The sequence below is a fragment of the Melanostigma gelatinosum genome, assembly GCF_949748355.1.
Source record: "Melanostigma gelatinosum genome assembly, chromosome: 1".
Lineage (NCBI taxonomy): Eukaryota > Metazoa > Chordata > Actinopteri > Perciformes > Zoarcidae > Melanostigma > Melanostigma gelatinosum.
In genome coordinates this window covers 7,425,138-7,445,250 of record NC_136634.1, presented here as the reverse complement: position 1 = coordinate 7,445,250, position 20,113 = coordinate 7,425,138, and the positions used below count along the sequence as shown (strand labels likewise).

Sequence of the window (20,113 nt, the reverse complement as noted above, 5' to 3'; positions counted from 1 at the left end):
GATACAGGGAGAAGACGGCAACAACAACAAAGAACATTTACTTCACGCCTCATATATGAAATAAATATGTTCGAGAGTGATGCCTCTTCAAATATATGGCATTGTTGGACAACACTGTCCTGATTTATACGTCTTAAATTGGAGCCTTGGCTCAAAATGGCATCCACGTGTTTTTTATGATCTCCTAAGTGGAGCAGCATTGTGTTTTTGTGCATTTTTTCCCCCCTTGATTCTAATCAGCATCATGCCACTGCAGGGCCCATCTGGGTGGGCTGGAGCTGGCTAACCAACAGTGGCGCTCGATACCCAGCACCCGCTTCAGGAGCTCCTACAGTTTTAGACTAAAAACACACTCGGCACACACGTCTGGAGTCATTTTAGCGCACGCCATATCTACTTACAGTGACGCACCCTCAGTGAGGAAGGTAAGTGATGGAGGAAAACGAGTTAGTACTATCGTACCGGCTTCCATGGTCGGCGGTGCCAGGAGGCAGAGCCTGGGCAGGGCTGCAGGTTGCATTGCTCCATGTCGGGCGGCTTGTCCAGGATGTCGCAGTTGTAGTTGTTGAGCCTCTGGCCGTTGGGCCTTTGACAAACCACCAGACGAGTCCTCCTTCCACCACCGCAGGTCTGTGTGCACTAAGGGTAGCAAACAAAAAAGATGTCAAATAATGTATATATACAATAACTATGTAATAATGTGTCTTATAATGTGCTTCAGGGGGCTTTTCTGAGAGAGAGAGAGACAGACATACAGGCAAGGATGAAACACAAAACGTGTGTGGGAAATGTAATGAAGTTCACACTGAGTGAGTGGAAGAGTATGACAACGACAGTGTTTCCAACTGTCAGTATGAACTCACCTCTCCCCAGACACCAAAGTTCCACAGAGGACAGGGTCCAGAGTCGCAACCCTTGGACTCGGCGGGTTTGACCCTCTCATCGCAGTAGCTGTTGCTGCGTCCATCGGCATCCTGACACACCACCACTCGCCTCTGGAAACCTCCTGCACACGTACTGGAACACTGCAGAGCACACAGAGCCTCAATGAGGATGATGACACATGCACACACACAGAGGTACGACACATACTTCATGCATAAAAGGCCTATTATGAGGAATAAAACACAGACGGACTTATTTATTTTTTGTTTTGCCATGTGCCAATTATTATTTCTCAGCCGTGTTAAAAAGTTGACACTCAAGCTTCACTTACTTCATTTTTTTCTGGAACTTCTGACTGTATCCTCGGGTTAGGGACAGTCGGAAGTTACACAAACACATATAATACACATAACAACTAGTTATGCTGAATATACCTGAGTCTAACCAAGGCCAAACCCAGCTGCACTGTTCAAAATGATCTTCCAAAGATGGAAAACATCAGTCCATGAAGGACATTGAAGAACACATCCTTGAACAGTGCAGTAGGTACACTCTGCATCCAATTAAAATGACACATCCCCACTGTCAATGGGAGTGAGCACAGCCAATGCTCTCTATAGTATGTGAGGGAGGACAGCACAGAGTGAGCCTGAACAGCAGTGCTTCCAGTCAAGTTCATTATGTGAGGCTGAACAGTGTACTGGGATGAACGCCTCTTGCTGCTGGGGGTTTAGAAAATAGAGCAGTGATCTTCTCATGGCTTTCAGAAAAACAAGATGAAACCACACAAAATGCATGTCCTCCAAACAAACATACAATGTATCTCGTTTCACAGTAAAATATTCAGGTCGTTTGATGGAGTAATAGACGTCTAATAACTGACTTTTACTGATTAGGTGAAAAAATTAAAATGGCAACACCAGGTGCAAAATGTTGTCAATTATCCTCTCGCATGGAGCAAACTTTCTCTTGAATACGACACGCTTCGCTCTATTGTCATGAAGCTGGGCATGCCCTCAAGTGGAAGCACAAACTAATGCAAACATCAGCACGAACTCAGGGTGAAAGAGCACATTCCATATGTTGTCTACAGAGATTTCATCAACTTAAAGTGATTAACAAGTGATTGTGGATGAGATTACTCGTAAGAATCACAAAGTACCTAAACTCATGTGCTACCTACCATGTAAATCCCCAAAATAGCTCTCTGCGATAAGGTGTGGTCTGGGTACACAAGAGCAATTTAATGGCAAAACCGATGCCAAAATAACATCATGCAAACCAAACTACACACAGGAGACACAACCCCAGCGGCACCAATGCACCTATTTTTTGGCATGAAAATACCAGACACAGTTAAATGCAAAACAACCATTGTGCCTGCTTTTTTCACAATTTGATTCAACACCAAGGACATTAAAAGAAGTTGGAGCCTGAACTGCCCCAAACCATTTGGGTTTGCTCGTGCCTTATCAATTTCAGCCCAACAAATCAAGGCTCTACCTTGAGGTAACCTAGTTTTTTGGTTACACAGCAATGGAGTCCTGGACATCTATTCATACACTGACACACCGTATACACATACATATATATCCCTTGGTGCTGTTTGTAAAGTCCTTGACCATGTATGGCCCTCTGCCCTTGTAAATGGAAACATCTGCTACATTCAACTGAATGTGTTCACAAGAATGTGTTTACAGACAGAGACACACACAGGCCTTCAACACCTTGTACATGCTGGCCAAGGTGTTCTTTTTTTTTTTTCATAAAACTTAAATTGCGTGTGGCAATGCAGAATATTTATCCATGAGAATATCTTAATTGGTTCCCTTTACTTGAGAACAAAAGTAAAATGACAAAATGTTTCTGCACAGCCCTCTTTCCCCAAAGATCATGTGCTGAACATACTGCGCCCCAGGGTCCGGTCCTCCACTGGTTGTCTGCTGAGGGCACATTCCAGCTGCTGTGGCCAGGATGGCGTCCGGGGTCCTGGGGATATCCGTAGGGCTGATCGTTGATACGCTGGCGGTGGTAGATAGAGGGGCAGGGGGCAGCGGTGCACTCTTGTTCCGTCGTAGGCTTCTCATCCGGGTCACAGAAAGACTGGTCCACTGGCTGGTGGTAGTTAGAGCAGACCACCTGCCTGGTGGTTCTTCCAATGCCACAAGTCATTGAACACTGGGGACAGAGAACCAGAGGTGTTACAAATGTTGAAATAATGAAAAATACTTTAATATTTTAAAACTAAACTGTCCAAGATCACAGCAGTACTTAGAGCCCATTTTGTTTCAGGATGATTTGAACATTGTGGTTGAGTACTGAAAGTCTCTGCAGTGGAAAACATCTGTATTGATTGGACACAGTTGTGGATGTTTTTATATACTCACAGGAGACCACTCCCCGGCACGCCATTGGCCACAGGGGCTGAAGCAGGCCGAGGACTCCGGGGGCCGGGGCAGGTGGGTGCAGTGTGCCTCGTCAGCGACTCCTCCCTGGGCATCTCTGCAGCTGACGTAACGCGCCCGCTTTCCCTTACCACAGGACACCGAGCACTGGAGGAGACGCAGACACAAGCAGAGCTGAGATCAATGTTTGTATCGCTGTGGTTGTTAAAGTGATGCTATTAACTGTCTACTTTTCAAGACTCGTGATTATCACGAGGTAGAGTGCGACTGTTTGGAAAATGCACCGCAAAATTGACTGTTTGTGAGTGAAATGTAAACTGTGCCAGACAACAGGCAGCCCACAATGGTAATGAGAGAATACTACATTGTGTACGATACATGTCCTGTATCTATGGGTCTATTGTACCTGTAGTAGACAGACAATTACCCAGATATCGTATAGCACAAAGTGGCATTGTAAAGCTGCAATTATGTTCAATTTGAAGTTACCAAATGGCCCTTTGTTTCTTCTAAAAGTAAATAAATGAGTAATAAATATATCTGCCTTCCTAATGCTTTGATTCATACGTTTCTGTGCTGTGAGAAAATGCTTGATCACTTTCTGTGGGTTGAAAATATTTCCCACCATAATGCAAAAAGCACAATTCGAGAAAGTTGTAATGTCTTGTATTAGGATATCTTCAAGGTGGTTTGTTTGATGCTCGTTGTACTTCCTGACATCAGTGTTCATGTTGCAATCAGTAACAGACATGTCTTCCTCCGTAACAGATAAGGCGACATGTTGGTGGATTCTTTACCTTGTGTCACAAATAAAGGCGTTCATGATTTTATCTGCTGCTGCCGGTGTCCTGAAGTGACTCCCTGATCAACTTTCAGCTGCTCACACTCTATTGTAGCTGTACCCCTGCCATCTCAAAGGGACATCACAGTAAACACTTCTGAGGGGATGAATACCGAATGCAATCAAATGGCTCCAGCTCAAACAGGCACGTTAATATCCCTCTGATATCAATGACTCTCTAAAGAGGATGGCAGATCCGCTGCTCGGGGGGATTGTATGGAAGTGCATGTGTGTGTGTGTGTGTGTGTGTGTGTGTGTGTGTGTGTGTGTGTGTGTGTCTGTAAGACCACACCGGCGCTGGCCTCTTTGACATGTGAGCTCACACCGACTTTCAGATTGACAGACGGGGTTCAATCTTAGAAACCGTAGACTCGTGTTTAGATGAAATCTGGTTTTCATTTGCGACGAGTAACAATGCAAAGTATCAGAGAGACAGAGGGGCCTCTCAGCCAGACAGTGGAGCCTGTGTGTGTGTGTGTGTGTGTGCCCGTGTGTGTGTGTGTGTGTGTGTAGATGCAGCAGGGGGTAAAAGAGACAATGCTAAAGAGGATCATGGTCCTGTACAGTATCTGCTATATGCAGGAGATCCATCATTACTGGAGTGTGGTTTCCTTAAAATCACACACACACACACACACACAAACACACTTACACATTCATATATTTATACAAACTTTTTCATCAGTATTCCAATTTTTCACTCTTTGAGAGCTAAGTCAGATTCCAAAGCCCAGCAGATCATTTCTCTCAAGCTACACACAGAAAGATGAACGAAACAGTAGAGGGATTTGTTTACCATTCAACAAACAATGCGTCGCTTTTTTATGTTCTTTGGACCGTAGAAGGTGAACCCACAGGCTATAATATGCTCTGTTAGACCCAATAAACCCAATTTCTTTCCTTACCGCAGTCCAGGAGCCATATCTCCACTGGGTCAGGAGTTGAGCGGAGTCGTCAGGACGAGGTGTGCTTTGTACCGGAGAGGCCCAGGGACACGCCTGCATCTCACAGTCCTACAACAAAAAACATGCAAATACAGTCAAATGATTACTTGAGTCATGCATCTGCACATTGACGCAACGCGAGTGAATATACCAAAAATATTTCTAAACATGTTTCAGAGACTCCCTTAGATTCAAAGAACCAGGTGTACAAAAAAACAAAAATCAATGTTATTGTTTAGTTCCATTCCTCAAAATGTGTAGCCCCGGCCTATACAATGTCTGTGAATATTGCGGTGACCTCCATTCCAACAGCTGAGACAGATATCACCTATCTGGAGCCTGAAAGGTCATCAGTTTAACATCTTCCGCCCACCTCATTGTGTCCATCAGCCTAAGAGCCCTTATGTAATACACTTAAACCACTCAGGTAAAGTGTGCCGCAGCCTCATGCTCAGTGTCCACCTTGACGCACATTTGGACTTTGGGTCAAAGCAAAGCAGAACAGGCAGGCATTTAAAGAAGCTGCTGATGTTAAGCAACTTTTAAAGTTTGTAGTGATAGGTCGTGTCGTCACAGACTACATTTCAAGGATACTTTGCAGGTGAGCGGATCGGCCTTCAACCAGTCGGCAAGTGCTTGACATGAAATATGACAATAACTGAACGCATGTGGTTGAATCACTTTACAGTTCTGCTCAGCTCGAAACATTTGAGTCTCTCTTTACCATACGGTTTAGTTCTACGGCTCTCATCCTTCCCCGGCCGCAGCAGGCAGCTGTTCACTGAAACGTTCTGCGGCGCGCTACCTTTCCAGTTAGCAACTAGCTGGTGAACACAGCAGAGTACTTTGTACAGATATTTCCCTCGCAGGAGTTAGTGGAGACTAAAAACGTTCGCCTGAACTCCTTGGTCAACACTGATTTGAATATTGCATTACTGGTCCTTATGTCAAAGAGGATCCTTCTTATTGTAAACAGCAACCTTGTAATAAATCTGCGCAGTGAAGGATGAACCTTCAATGTTTGAGTTTGGAGAGAGTATGAGCAGCTCGTAGTTTTTTCTTACCTGACTGTCTCTAGGCCTTGCTGCAGCATTGCACTCTCTGTCGTCTACTGTGTCACCGTAGACCCCTGACACGCACCGAACGGCTCTCATCTGGTAGCCGTGGCCACAGGTCACCGCACACTGAAAGACAAACACGCATACGCACACATATAAACAGAAGACGAGAGAAGCCCGGTCAACCACAAGCTATCTCAAACTCTATCTCAGTATGTCAAGGTTGATATCTCAGACGGGGCCTCTTTCAAGATTCAGCTCAGCAGAGCCTGGGTAAGACCGACGTGCATACACACACACACAGACACACACACGTCAATGAGCACATGCGTCCACATACGCACATATAGTCTGAAATCAACCCTTTACCCCGATTCTTAACTCACATACAAGGCGATCGGGCCACATTCAGGTACAACATGAGAGCAGAGGAAGTGCCACAGGATCGTTTATTTGAGCAGCAAAAATTGTAATTACACAGGCATTAACGGCCTGATCTATTCCAGCTCTGTAAATATCACTATCTGACTTCATACAAACAGGTGGGGGGGCATTAGACCTGAATGTATAAACTAGACCATGAATGGCCATTCATACATGTTTCATTCAATTTGTGCTTTACCCTAACAGGGCTGACTCTATACAGAAATATTTGGAAACCTAGAAGATTGAATGCATATGAAGGTGTGTGTGTGTGTGTGTGTGTGTGTGTGTGTGTGTGTGTGTGTGTGTGCGCACTGTGGGTCAGGTTTAGTCTGACAGGATATGAGGGGTAAAGTGAAAGCACCGTGGAGGAAATAGCAGCTGGAGTCAGAGCACACTCCTCCGTAACTTGCCGGTATATCAGGTTACACACACACACACACACACACACAAAAAACTCGAAATATACACCATCACTGCTACACACCATATTTTCTTTCTGTGACGACACACACACACACACACACACAGAATAACAGATACGAGTCTGGATCCTAGACAGCAAGCTACACATGAAGCCCATTTCCTCAGGGACACACTGCATCGAGTCACCTCGGCCCGGTGTGTCTATGTCTGATCTGTGTGTGTGTGTGTGTGTGTGTGTGTCCGCAGGACTCACCGCTCCCCAGACGCCGACCTGCCAGGACGCGCAGTCGGGCAGCTCGCAGCTCCCCACAGCAGGAGGTTTGCTGGATGGGTTGCAGAGGTGCTCGCTCAGCTTTTCCTCCCCGGCTCCCATGCTACAGGACACCTGTCTGTGCCTCATCCCCTTACCACAAGTCACCAGGCACTGGGTGGCAAAGGGGGGTGTGGGATGATGGTGGAAGAAGTAGAGAAGAAGTCATTAACATAAAAGTATGCATCAGACATCCCCCTGTTATAAAAATAGTTGACAGCATAGCCCCACAAACTAAAACCTCTAAAATGAGAGAAGAAGAGATCATATTCTGCTGAATTTACAGTTAAACTCTATTTGAGCCGAGTTTGACGATTAATGCTCCGCAGCCTATTTCCAAGGATTAATGAAGATGTATAGAAACCTTCTTGCTGCTTTGTAGATGTGGTCGTGTGTATTGTATGTGCATGAGAGTTCCTCACCTCACTCCACTCGCTAACGGTCCACTTCGGACACGGCTGGTCGCTGCAGGTTTCAGTGACCAGCCTCTGGTATTCGTTGCACTCCCTGTCCACCAGCCGTCTGCCCAGGTTGTTCATACAGTAAGACTCTCTGTTACGGCTCCCACGTCCACATGTCTTAGAGCACTGTGTCCAAGAATACATTGAACATGTTCAGCCCACTTCATCACGTGTTCATCTGTGGCATACTTTCTCCAATGATGCAATGTCAATGAAATTAAAGTGCAAATCAGAAATATTCTTTGAAATAATTTAGATTTATTTCTGTCCAAAAATGATGTTTGAAAGATACAACAGACAACATATATGAGTTTATTAGGGGCCACATCACACCAAAGCTTCCACAGAATATTACTGACATCAGAAAATAGAATCTCTCCTTATAAATGTAGTTGATGAACAATTATATACAGTACATACATTACCAGACATTAGAACTATATAAATAATTCCTAAATATGCCTCTAATTGGACCAGGGTCTCACTTTTCAGTCTGTTTGGCCATCATATCTAACTGACTGTGTACCTGTGACCAGGCGCTGTACTGCCAGCTCTTCAGCAGACAGTCCCCGTGGCAGGGCTCTCTGGTCTGAGGTTTGACGGCGTCTCCACAGGTGCTGGCCTCCATCCGCTCACTCTGTCTCTTCATCAGGCTGTACTTCATACACTGAACATCCAAACTGCGGTAGCCTGGGCCACACTTCGCAGAACATTCGCTCTTTCCAGCGACGTGCCACCTGTGAAGAGGAGGTGTGGAAAACTGTTTTGGCTGCGTGTGCTCCGTTAAAATTAGTTTTGTGGGTGCACGTGTGTGTTCTGGTGCATTAATGCGCACCTGACTTCACAGTCAGTGTTGCAGCGCTCAGCAACGGCAACAGGACGAGGTAAATGTTCACAGCGTTGGTCCGATACCTCAAGGTGATCGCTCTTACGCACACATACCACCTTTCGTCTTCGCTCACCTGCACACACGCATGCACACAGACACGTGGGGAAAAGCATGTGTTCAAATCAGATAACATCTGGCAGACAGCTCGATGGCAAAATATCATATTTCTTCACTTTTAGCAAGTCTGACCAGCTTTTTGACATCCACTCCTTCATCGTGCAGCCTTAGGGGTCCATGTCGGACGTACACCCCACAAATACAAATCTCTTTACTGGATCCCACTGTGCCCTCTGACCCACTGGGAGCCTGACTAGCTGGCTTTTAAGGGAGAAATTTGAGGGGCTTAGTCGGGTTAAGGGCCAGGCGAAAGGGAAGGTGTCGGGCGATGAGATTGGCCGGGGTCAAATTGGGGTTGCCGGGGGGGGGGGGGGGGGATTTATGGAAGGAAAGCATGAATCAGTGCGTTTTTAAATCCAGAGGTGAGTTTAAGTGATGCAAGAGAAATGCTAATCCCAATGTGCCCTGACACTTGTATTCATGTCTATGTAATACGATTTGGTGTAATAAGAGCTCTAAGATTCCACATTTCATTTTTTATAGTTTATGTCACAAGTTGCTGTAAAGTTGCGTGTCAGTTAGAGCACACAGCTCCACACACCCCTGTGCCCCTTTATTCACAAGAACACATTTTCCAATTTGGGAAATACCTTTGGGCCTAAAAGTACATTAAATATGTACTCATGTGTGTATCAGAACTGCACATCTTCCAGATATTTTGTGCAATTGCAAAGCTTTTTTTAAGATCCACTGAAGCCAAAGAGAAAACATCTTATTCTTCATGTGTGTCAATTTGGAAGCCAAAGCTGAGGTCTTACCCCGACAGATGCGGCTGCACTCGAGCCAGGAGCCTGAGGGATCCCACACAAACTGCTCCCTGTGCTCCTCGATGGGTATATTAAAGGAGTAACGGACATCTGGGTTGTGGAGGTTTCCCACACACAAGACCTGTGGAAACAATGGTGGGAAAGGCAAGGTCAAAAGCCTTAGCAGTGCTGTCCTTATTTTGTCTAAGTCCACACAGAGATATCACCCTGTTAGACAGACATCGAGCTCAGTATCTGAAGAGGTTAGAAGGCAGTAAACTCTTACAGGGGGAGCTGTAGAGATCAAGACGAATGGAGGATAAACAGAGCAATATACAGGATAACAAAGTAGGATTTAGTGATTAAAAACCTGCAGAATGAGCTCGTCCTCGATGCGGTCAGTGCAGTTTATGCGCTCCACTTCTGTGTCCGAGCCGCTGTAGTCGATGACGGTTCCCTTGAAGGTGATTTCCCTTTTGAACATGGCCACCACAAAGTTCCCATTCAGGAGAGAGCTGGACTGGCTGTCAGATAATGCTGGAATAAGAAATGGACACAAACGCAGAGCTCCAAATGTAAAAGAACTCAGCACAAGTGAAGGAATGCTTGGTTCCTGCAGACTTGGGAACGTTTATGAGATGTGGCACTTATTATTTCAGGCTATAAGTTAAGTAAACTGTCCTTGAGCTGCAAAACTATTGTTCTGCAAAGCCTGTGTTGCAGGGGCGGTATGTTGAAACACTGGTGACACAAAATAGCAGTTATTTGGAGTTAGACTGCGTGACTCTTTCGTAATGACTGACATTGTAAGGCAAACAAAGGACCTCCACTGACTGCAAATACAATCAACATAAACATACACACGCAAATAACACACAGGAACACATGGATAAACACTCACAATTGGCAAACTGGCACATAAACCCCAAATAAACCCCAAACCACCCCTCTCTCTCTCACTCTCTCTACCTCGAACATTATGGTTCCAAGAAACATGCAGTTAATTATGCTCTGAAAGAGCATGCTGAAACAATGTATGTGATTAAGTCCCTAGAAGCAACTTTGATTACATTTCAGTCTACACATTGTTGGATGCCAGCTCTCTTTTGCCGGAAGATAACTGTGGGGTTTTGAAAACGATCTGTAGCTTATGGTTGTCATCACTGACATTTTGCGGAACTGGAAAAAAAAAACAATGCTTTTTCGAAAGGTGTCCACAGGGTCCAAGTCCAACAGGGGAGAGCTTCAAAGTTAAGGAGCAACGACTTCAAAGTCTCCTTTTTGTTTCTTTTGGTCATGAGTGCAGTGATCTTCTCAAAGAAATGCCTTCATACTGTACGAGCCCGACTGAAAAAGACAGGGCGCTGCAAATACCGACCATGTGTAACACAGGCACCACTCGCGCATTGTGTGGTTGTGGCACTCAGCAGCAGCGGGAGTGAAGCCCTTCACAGCGGCATGGCAACGAGGCCCTGCCAGATGTGTTTTCTGACTATTTGACTTAAAACATCTTGAACCTGACTTGAACCATCTGAAAATGGCCGCCCGCCCTTACAACATAGGCAAAACTCCCTTTCCCCGTTTTTTTTTTCTCCCTCTCTGTCTGTCTCCCTCTCTCACGTGCAAGCACATACGCAGTCAGAAACACACACACACACGCACACACACACACTCTGAGCCCGGTGGGTCCATCTAACCCTACACCCCTGTATCCACTTTCATGCGGCCTGGGCTCCACATGCCTCTAATTAACACCTATTGCTGCCTCATTTGTCTTTCTCAGGGGCTGACACTCCATTTGCTTTCCCAACCAACCCTCTCTGCCATGACCAGATGGACCAACGCCCCTCCTAGTTTCCACCATATACACTCAGTACAAATGACAGTTTCCTTTCCTTCATGAAAACAGTTTGACAACAGTTTGGCCCACGTTTCCTTACCCTCCTTCACTAAAAGCCTGCCTGTACACCTCTGGGTCGCCAAGTCTGGGTTGTTTATGGTCATGTTAGGGGATAATGGCATTGACCTATGAGATGAGAACTGAAGGGCTGTAATGTATACATCTTATTAGGTTGGACTGCTTCCACTTTGGATTGATTCTCCCAAGAAAACCTGCAATTTGATACGGTGTTGCTTAAAAACCACATTGTTAAGCTGTCACACACAAACAAACACCACACTCACCGAGGTAGTTGTCGTCCTCTGGCTTTCCAGAGTAGCTGACCTGTTTGATATCAATGTTGGTGGCTCCAGCTGGGATCCGCACCACTGTGTTGTAACCTGAAGAAGAAAAGTAGAGAAAGAGAGCACAGAAAGTCACACAGTTTTTATGAAGTCTCAAAAGGGAACAAAGTAGCCACAATAGCAGCAGTGAGTGGTCCCACCTTGATTTCCATAATAGCTTCACTATGCTACACCAAATCCCAGTCAGGGACGTCCGGTTCCAACCACTGGGGATTTAAATGTCACACTTGGAAAAATACAAAAAAAGGTCTAGTCCTCTCAAATAACCTGCAGGAGGCCTTGTTTTAGTCTCAGAGGCCCGACCGTGAAATGATACGTAATTATTCCCTGGACCTACCCTTGGCCTGTAATTACTACACCGGGCCTGTTGTCCCGTGATAAACTAACATACAAAAGGAGTGAGCATGAGGTGGATAGAGCATGTGAAAGCCAAGACGTGACCACAAAAAAAGTGAATATGGAGACTGAACAGGGGGAAGGGTATGACATAGGGTCTGTGAGGTAAACACTTTTTTGGAACGTATCCGCAGCAGCAAGTATCGAAGACGATCATACAACACTGAGTGCTTGTTGAGATTTGTACTTCAGCTTTGATCGTCCTGTTGTGTATTTAAATACTTATTATGCCAATTCTAGGCTGTTTAGGTCAACTTTTTGTACAGTGTAGACATCATTCAACAGTCGATGAATTTAGCTTCTTCTATTTAAAAAAATAAATAATCAGATGAGTAAGAACATATTATTTGATGTATTACAGGGGCAGAAAGTTGAATCCATAATGTACTGTACTGATGATGAGCGGCTGTTTGGATGCAACCACAACTTTGTACGACTGGCCATTTGGTAAAACCAATAAAATCCAGTGAAAGATGAGATTTCCACAGGTACATTAATGGATGTTACGTACAGTTGGAGACGATCAATATTCACTCGGTTCTTTCATTATGAGAGTTCAGCTTGAGAATACTTACTGCTGCCTTCAAAAAAAAATGTCTAAACTGAATGGCATGAGAGGAAAGGTGTGGGCTGGTGTGATATGATGGCTAGCCTGACACCTTGAGCCACTCGGGGGCAGCACTTGGTTTACATATCTACCTCTCATCAGCCATGTAAATCTTCTCACACACACACACACACACACACACACACACTAACTATATAGTCATCACAATCCATGTAAACCATGATTGAAAAACGTTTTTATTTGAAGTCATACTGTACATGAAGCTACTACAACTACTACTCTATTCCTTCATAATAAACCCTTTTCACCACAACGCCAAACATCTATACACAACCTCCTGTTCCTGTTTTCTGTGTCATGTCAAATTACCTCACTAAACACTGGGACAGGATAAGCTCATTAAAAAAAACACAGGGGTGTATGAACATCAGAAACCGCAAACACGCCCCCCCCCCCCTCTGAGGAAACATGCTATCCACAAACCATATGAGGCATCCGAGATCCCCCAGCTTAACAAATGACCACACACACAAGCCTCTGCCACCACAGAGTGACCCAGGGATGAACAGTAAACACAGCACCCTGGGGAAAAGAAACCACCATGCTGAACTCAGGGAACGCTGGGGTTTACCTCAAACATGCTCACCTCTGTCACTAGCAAGAAAGAAGATGATGTATTAATACCCTGCAGGGGGAAAGTAGAAGGCGTCTCATGCCCTGATGCAAGTTGTCAGACAGTGCTGACTGGGTTGATGACAAACATCTGCTTGCTTTGCATTTACTGTGATTTTTTTTTCTGAAACATTGAAGTTGTTCTTGTTTCCATCGTATGATCTCATTGCTTGAGCAACAATTGAAGACACCAGGAAATCTAGAAAATGTAAGCCTGTATCAAGTCCACAACATCTCAGGTACAACTTTAAGTCTTAACTTACTTGAAACTTGACAATCTATAAAGATGGAAAGAGACCTAGCAACAACATCAGTGTCAAGTTTGTATATGTTATACTACCAGGGGAAAACAGGACAGCAAAAGACTACAGAAATACCATTAACACGTATAAACATACAAGTTAAATGTTCAAATGCTTTGTCAATTCAATGGTCAACATGCAGAAACTTGCAATTTACTTATGAAGATGTGACGTGACTTAGACTATCCTAAAACATTTTTTTTTTAAAACTCTGGTTTGAAGTGAAGAGAGAGACAAAGGAAGAGACTCAGAAATAGAGAGACATCAAACAAGAAAAGGACAAAAGGTTGAAAGACAGAAAGACAGGCCTCGACCCAGGAGCAGAGGGAGATCCTGCCTGGGCTGTATTCCCACTCGTGTTCTCTTTCTTAAGGTCAAGCCAAATTACCAGGGCTGAGCTCAGTGCCGGGTTTGGTTCAGTACGATCCTCGAACCCTGTACCCCCAACAGCTAACAGAGTGCAGAAAGAAAGCAGATGGATAGAGACGCTCAAGCTCAGCGCCAAACTAATGCGGAGTAAACATGATGGAGGCCACACCCAGCAGGGCTTTGATGCTAATACTTCTGCTGTTTTGCTGTCCAGACCTGAAAAAGGATTGGATGCAATCAGCAGTTGGCCCACACTGAGGCACCGCATTATGTAAGGACAGTTCAAAGGGGTGATGTCAGGTTTGTGTTTGCTATCTGAAGACCTGAGAGAGTGAGGTCGCTGTGTTAATCAGTTTTCTAAAAGCTTTACAGAAGATTGGTGCTCTGCATTTTTCCCAATCTGGCTGAAGCACGTAGCGTTGCTGAAAATGAAGCTGTATATGTTTAAACATAACCAGACGTGACATCAGCACCTGACAGGCGTTGCAGCCACGTGGAACTGAAGTCATTCTCAGCTCGTCTATGTTTACTGCGTATCGGATAGTCGCTCTGCAGAAGCTGCTGACATACAGTATGTTTAATAGCGACACCTTTTTTGAGAACAGTCAGCTATAAGTGTACCGTACTTGTAATCTGAGCGGTGCGACTTACCATACTGAGCATCGTTGAAGGTCCCTGCCAGGGTTTTACACGACGAGTTGTCCCCGCCACACACTCCGCACTTGTCATTCCTGGCCTTCGAGTTAAGAACGTGGTCGCAGCCTGCTTGCTGAAGAAGTACGGAAGGAGAGAAGATTTGTGAATTGATGTAAACCATACTTAAAATGATTAGTGTGAATGAAAAGTCAAGCTTCAGCCTTTCCATTTATTACGAAATGTGAATCGTGTATAAGTATGACTACGCGGACGGTGTTAAGTTGTTTTTTTGTCTGCAACATATGACACTACATATCATGACAGCATGATAATACAACTAAGATTACGTTAATGTTGAAGCTTATGTGTGTCTGTGTGTGTGTGTGTGTGTGTGTACATAGGTTGATTGTACCCTGCAGAGGCCTTGAACACAGATGTCGTAGGTATCTGGCCCACATGGCGTGCCGTCTGTGACGCGGTCCTTCAGCTGATAGTACGCCGTAGTCTCAGCGACCCGGCAGAAGAGCTTACAGCGATCCTTCATTAGTACTGCATGGAGAAAGAAAGCAGACTATGGACAAAGTTGGACTATAGCTAATGAGATTAATAAAATAAAAATCCTGAACAATAACAAGATGAGAAGCCTCGAGATGACGTGCACGTGCTGATGAAACAACGCATTTTTCATCCTATACCTAAGATCAGAGGACACATGCCAGATTTTCCAAATTGGTATCCATTGTTTGGAAGAATCACTTTGTATCTGACAGCGCACTGGCTCTGGGGCTTGGCCTGTTTGCTTGTGTAGCATCAATTATATCGATGAGTCACTTGCAGTAACTTAGACAAGGTGGTCTTTGCCAGATGGTAATCTCATGTAGCTGAGCAGGCTATGGAAGGGCTGCTTGTTGCTTTATTAATGTTGCTGTTGTTTTGGGTCAACTAAAGATTTAACCCTTGCAACTCTTCTCGTGGGTTTGCCAGGTATGACAAATAAAGGACACACCCACAGATATACGCTCACCTGCACATCCACCCATTCCCTCGTCTCCCCTAATGTATTAAAACTGCATTAGATTCAAAAGCAGAAGACACATAGATATCACGATTTTTCATGTATTGGCCTTCGAATCCCTCCCACACACAATGTGGTGTGCGAAATTTTAGTTAAATGCACCAAACATACTGTAACAGAACAGTCACTGGCTTCAAACTACATTGTACAGTTGGATGTAAATGGTATCCATCTTTGATGTCGCAGCTCAAGTTACCACGAAACATTCAAATGACATGCTTTGGGATTACATTGGCGCACTCACTGCCACTGTACTTGGGGACCCAGCGGACGGTGGGAGGTAGACCGTTGATGTTGAAGTGCTTGCCGTCAAATTGAGAGCACTGCTCTTCGCGGAAATCTTTCTGTCCTCGCGGACACGGCTCAGTGTTGCAAGAGCGGAACTTCATCCTGCGACCGACACAGAACTTCCCGCCATTTCTGGGCCTGGAGCAAGACGGGACAGATCACAGAAGCGCTACACTTATTTTCAATTTAAAGACCATGTTTGCTCTTGTTTGAGTGGTATTTATGACTTCAAACCCACATTGTTTACATTGAAAGTCACACTTAGGAAACAAGCTCTCTCTGACTGGCTAAATGAATCTCACATGCAGGTTTAAAAGTCACTTTAGCTTGTTTACAACTCTCATTCAGGCATGACTGCTCTTTTTTTACTGCTTCTCTTACTGGTTCAGAGTCTAACACACATTAACAGTCTGTAATGGGTTTGATTGTCATAACTGCCCGATCCTTCCTTACTCAGGCTTGTTGCAGTCTCTGGCGGTACTCCGGGTTCCTCCACCACAGGACCTGGAGCAAACACTGTAGGGCCCCCAGGGACCCCACTCCCCATGGACTGGCTTCAGGTCCAACTCCTTGTTTACACACATCCCGTGTCTGCAGTACTGCAACAGACACACAAGAAATGACTGCAACTGCTACAGATCTGAAGACAAACACAGACTGCAGAATTAATGCAGGCACAGCTGGGAGTGGTGTTCATCTGTTCCTTCGTAATCCTCTGTTTAGATCGCAAGCTATATTTTTGAAAGAAATCCTAATTCCACTGTTGTTGACCCTCGAGGAAGGCGTCCAAGTCCTCCAGCTGTCCAAAGAGAAAGAGGGAAGGAGCGGTAGGGATACAGACAAAAATAGAGATGGTAGAAGACAGCGAAAGACAGGACGTGCCAATGGGAGAAACCACGAACTGAAATGTACAGTATGTGGTAGAATACTTCTTTCACGTCAACCAAATCTATCATTTATTTGGGGGTGTTCATTTCTTCTAAAAATTTATATGATAGTATTTGCATGAAGGCACACTATTTTCCACGTGGGCTCTCTGTTTCTCAAGCCTGAAGTCATTGAAATGGCAACAGAAACCTCCTAAGACACTTATCAAAATGAAAAGCATTTGCTCTGCGATCTTTTTTTTAGGCTTGAGTTGTAAATACAGAATTACATAATATCTTTCATACAGTACAGTAGACCCACTTTGACATAGAACATAAGGCGCCCGGTATCAAACAGTGTGTACCCACTAGCCAACCTTTGCCAAGAAGGGCTAACACTGCTTTCATATAGCAAAGCACGGCAGGCCCATTTCCCTTTGTGTGCAACCAAATCCCCTTCTCAGCGGCTAAGATATCGGAGGGTTCTGTTCACTGAAAGAATGCAGGACAAGACGCCGTCTGTCTGGGTACGTAGCCAGCCGTCCGGGGCACACAGGCACGGGGAGCAGTGGCACCATGATAAGGAAACTCTAGAGTTGTGATAACAAGAGGAACAAAGTTTATTACTGGCTTGAAATCAGGAGCTCCCTTCTGCTGTTGGGCTGTCTATCTCCTCAGATACAAAGCTTTTAAACCTATAACCTGGAAAGGAGGATGCTCTTTGGGGACACCTCATTCTCACTGTGTTTCCTCACAGCATTTAGTCTGTGAGGTTCATGCACAAGTTGTTACTTCAATTGCCAGTTCTTTCTAGATGAGAAATGCAACTGCTATCATTTCAACTGGCCACACGCCCGTTCCACTACAAGATATTCAATCCCCTTTTCTAGATAAAAAAAGACTCTGAGAACAGAACCGTGTGAGATCCGCTTCAGTGGATTTTCATAACTACGCTAATAAACCAGGGAGGATATCAATCAAAGTCATCTGCTGGACAATGGCTAATCTGACCAGTTTCCGCTTCAACCTAAATTCACAACTTAAAGCCATTACCTTACGTGAACACCTGCAAAATCAAACAGTCATGCACACAAACACATGAAAACATACTGAGAATTTGGCACCGCTGCCTCTACTATCCCGGCCTAGTTGGACACACTAGCAGGTCTAATGATGGAGTGTAAAGTCTATGCACAATGGCATACAGGTGTTCACAGCTGCAGGGTTTGGACTAAACAAACCACAAACAGTTCCATGGTGCAGACCTGATTTGAGATTCGTCCTGGCCTGTTCCACTGTAAATGCAAAATGAGGGCGCTGATACTTTGGTTGGAGTGCAAACAATGGATTTAAAAAACAAAAAAATTGAATAAAAGTGACTAAAAGGAATGTGATAAAACATCCACATGAGTGGAAATGTCTTCCACACCACAATGGGGCGAACAGGTGCCGGTCCTTGTTGGTTGAGCAACCTCCTCGAGACAAAAGGAGCTAACCAATCAGAGTTCTTGGAATCGTCAAAGAAAGACTTTCAAAGATTTTTCCTAAAATGTACATGAACAGTTTTCCTTTGACCCAACACATTTTTTCTCTCCCCTTATAGCTCTCACATCCCCTTCCCCCACCTCAGCTTCAGGACTGTCAACCGGGACCTGGGCATCCCTTCTATACCTCAGCCACCCATCCCCCTTATCCCCTTATGGGAAACTGCAAGGGCCACGCATGGGACCACCACAGTGCCACCAGGCGGCAGAACCCGAGGAACTGTCAAACACAAGGCGGACTGTCTGTCAGAGAGGACCAAAGCCTGTGTAAGCCGCTGAGGCATTCCACTGCCCCCGCTGGCACCCTGTGTTTACAACCGTTTTGTTTGGCTTGAAAAGGTGATGTGGGTGAAAAGAAGAAAGAAGGAAAGGGGGAGTAGAAGGAAAAAAAACATCTGTGTGAGATGATGTATGTGTGCGAACGTGAGCATGCGCATGACTGTGTGTGTGTGTGTGTGTGTGTGTGTGTGTGTGTGTGTGTGAGAGAGAGTGAGAGTGATTGCTCAGAGTCTGGAGGCATCTGGGGGCCACGCTCAATTCCAATTAGCCTCTCTTTCCAAAGTGCACAAACACACACTTGGAAAACGCTGAGGTGAAAGGCAAAGCTCAAACAAGCATTAAGGACACCGGCAGACTCTTTCCTGGAAAGAACACAATTTGCCCCTCAATTGGGAATGTAGTGAGACATTTGAAGGTCTTGTGAGAGAAACCTGTCCAGCTGTGACTAGCAAGTGTTTCAAATTAGGAATTTCACAAAGACTCCCAGCAACAAGACATGTGCATATCTGCAAACACATACATAACGTGCATGCATTCTTTCACATACTGTTTATAGATAAACATATAATGCACACAGGGAAACTCACACTATACATTTGCCACTTTGCTCTCAAATCACACACCAACACACAAAATACAGTTCAACCACCTTGCCATACAGCCACAGAGAGTAGTCACCAGGATACTAACCCCAACAGTGGGAATCGTATCTAAAGACAGCAGCATCTGCTCTGAGCTCCTCCGCTGGCTGGTTTGGAAGTTAGTGCCCTGTAATTGCCAGGAAACCTCATTTCTGAGCACAAGCCATACATCACTGTAAGAATGAGAAGGCAGAGGGCTGATTTAAAAAGCCCTCCGCTCTTTCATTTTAACACGGCCATTTCCAAAAGGCTTCACCTTTCATGTTGCGGTGTCTTTCTCATGGCTCTGGTTTCGGAGTTTACTTTGGCCTGTTTTGGGGGGTGTTGGGTTGTGTCTGTGTCTGTGATGAGTCCACTCCACAATGCTTCATTAACCTTTTCACCTGTGGCGCAACATGGACCACCGCCGTAGAATTTCAATACGTCATGACGCACTCACAAATCGAACAACTTGACCTGGCGGTAAGAGGCTACAGAGAGCCATGAAGCTGTTCAGTAGTAAAGGATTCTTTGTGTTGCTCATAATAAGTCACATTGCATCTGTAATTACAGAGTGGATTTACACAGACAGTTTTCCTTGTTAGTTCCATATTTCATTTCCGTTGTGTTCAAAGGTTGCGAAGACAGGAGGAAGAGAGATGACAAGAGGGATGGTGAGCTAGAGAGAGCAAGAGAGGACATGATGCAACCGTGACCCCAACCAACCTCTCTTCTCACAATATCATTTT

General features: G+C 45.0%; 1 protein-coding gene across 1 annotated transcript in view; it reads right to left on the bottom strand.

Annotated features, from left to right (window-relative positions):
* Positions 1-20,113, bottom strand: part of LOC306779825 (A disintegrin and metalloproteinase with thrombospondin motifs 20) — a 73,447-nt gene that overhangs the window by 22,152 nt on the left and 31,182 nt on the right. The window contains exons 12-28 of the mRNA XM_079271848.1: positions 16,509-16,654; positions 16,012-16,193; positions 15,105-15,241; positions 14,708-14,825; positions 11,690-11,785; positions 9,876-10,042; positions 9,518-9,647; positions 8,589-8,715; positions 8,280-8,490; positions 7,715-7,879; positions 7,236-7,406; positions 6,140-6,259; positions 5,037-5,144; positions 3,273-3,437; positions 2,794-3,063; positions 864-1,025; positions 463-639 (exon numbers count right to left, since the gene is read on the bottom strand). Coding sequence (XP_079127974.1) covers positions 463-639; positions 864-1,025; positions 2,794-3,063; positions 3,273-3,437; positions 5,037-5,144; positions 6,140-6,259; positions 7,236-7,406; positions 7,715-7,879; positions 8,280-8,490; positions 8,589-8,715; positions 9,518-9,647; positions 9,876-10,042; positions 11,690-11,785; positions 14,708-14,825; positions 15,105-15,241; positions 16,012-16,193; positions 16,509-16,654 — 2,652 coding nt within the window. The remainder of the gene's footprint in view (positions 1-462; positions 640-863; positions 1,026-2,793; positions 3,064-3,272; positions 3,438-5,036; positions 5,145-6,139; positions 6,260-7,235; positions 7,407-7,714; positions 7,880-8,279; positions 8,491-8,588; positions 8,716-9,517; positions 9,648-9,875; positions 10,043-11,689; positions 11,786-14,707; positions 14,826-15,104; positions 15,242-16,011; positions 16,194-16,508; positions 16,655-20,113) is intronic.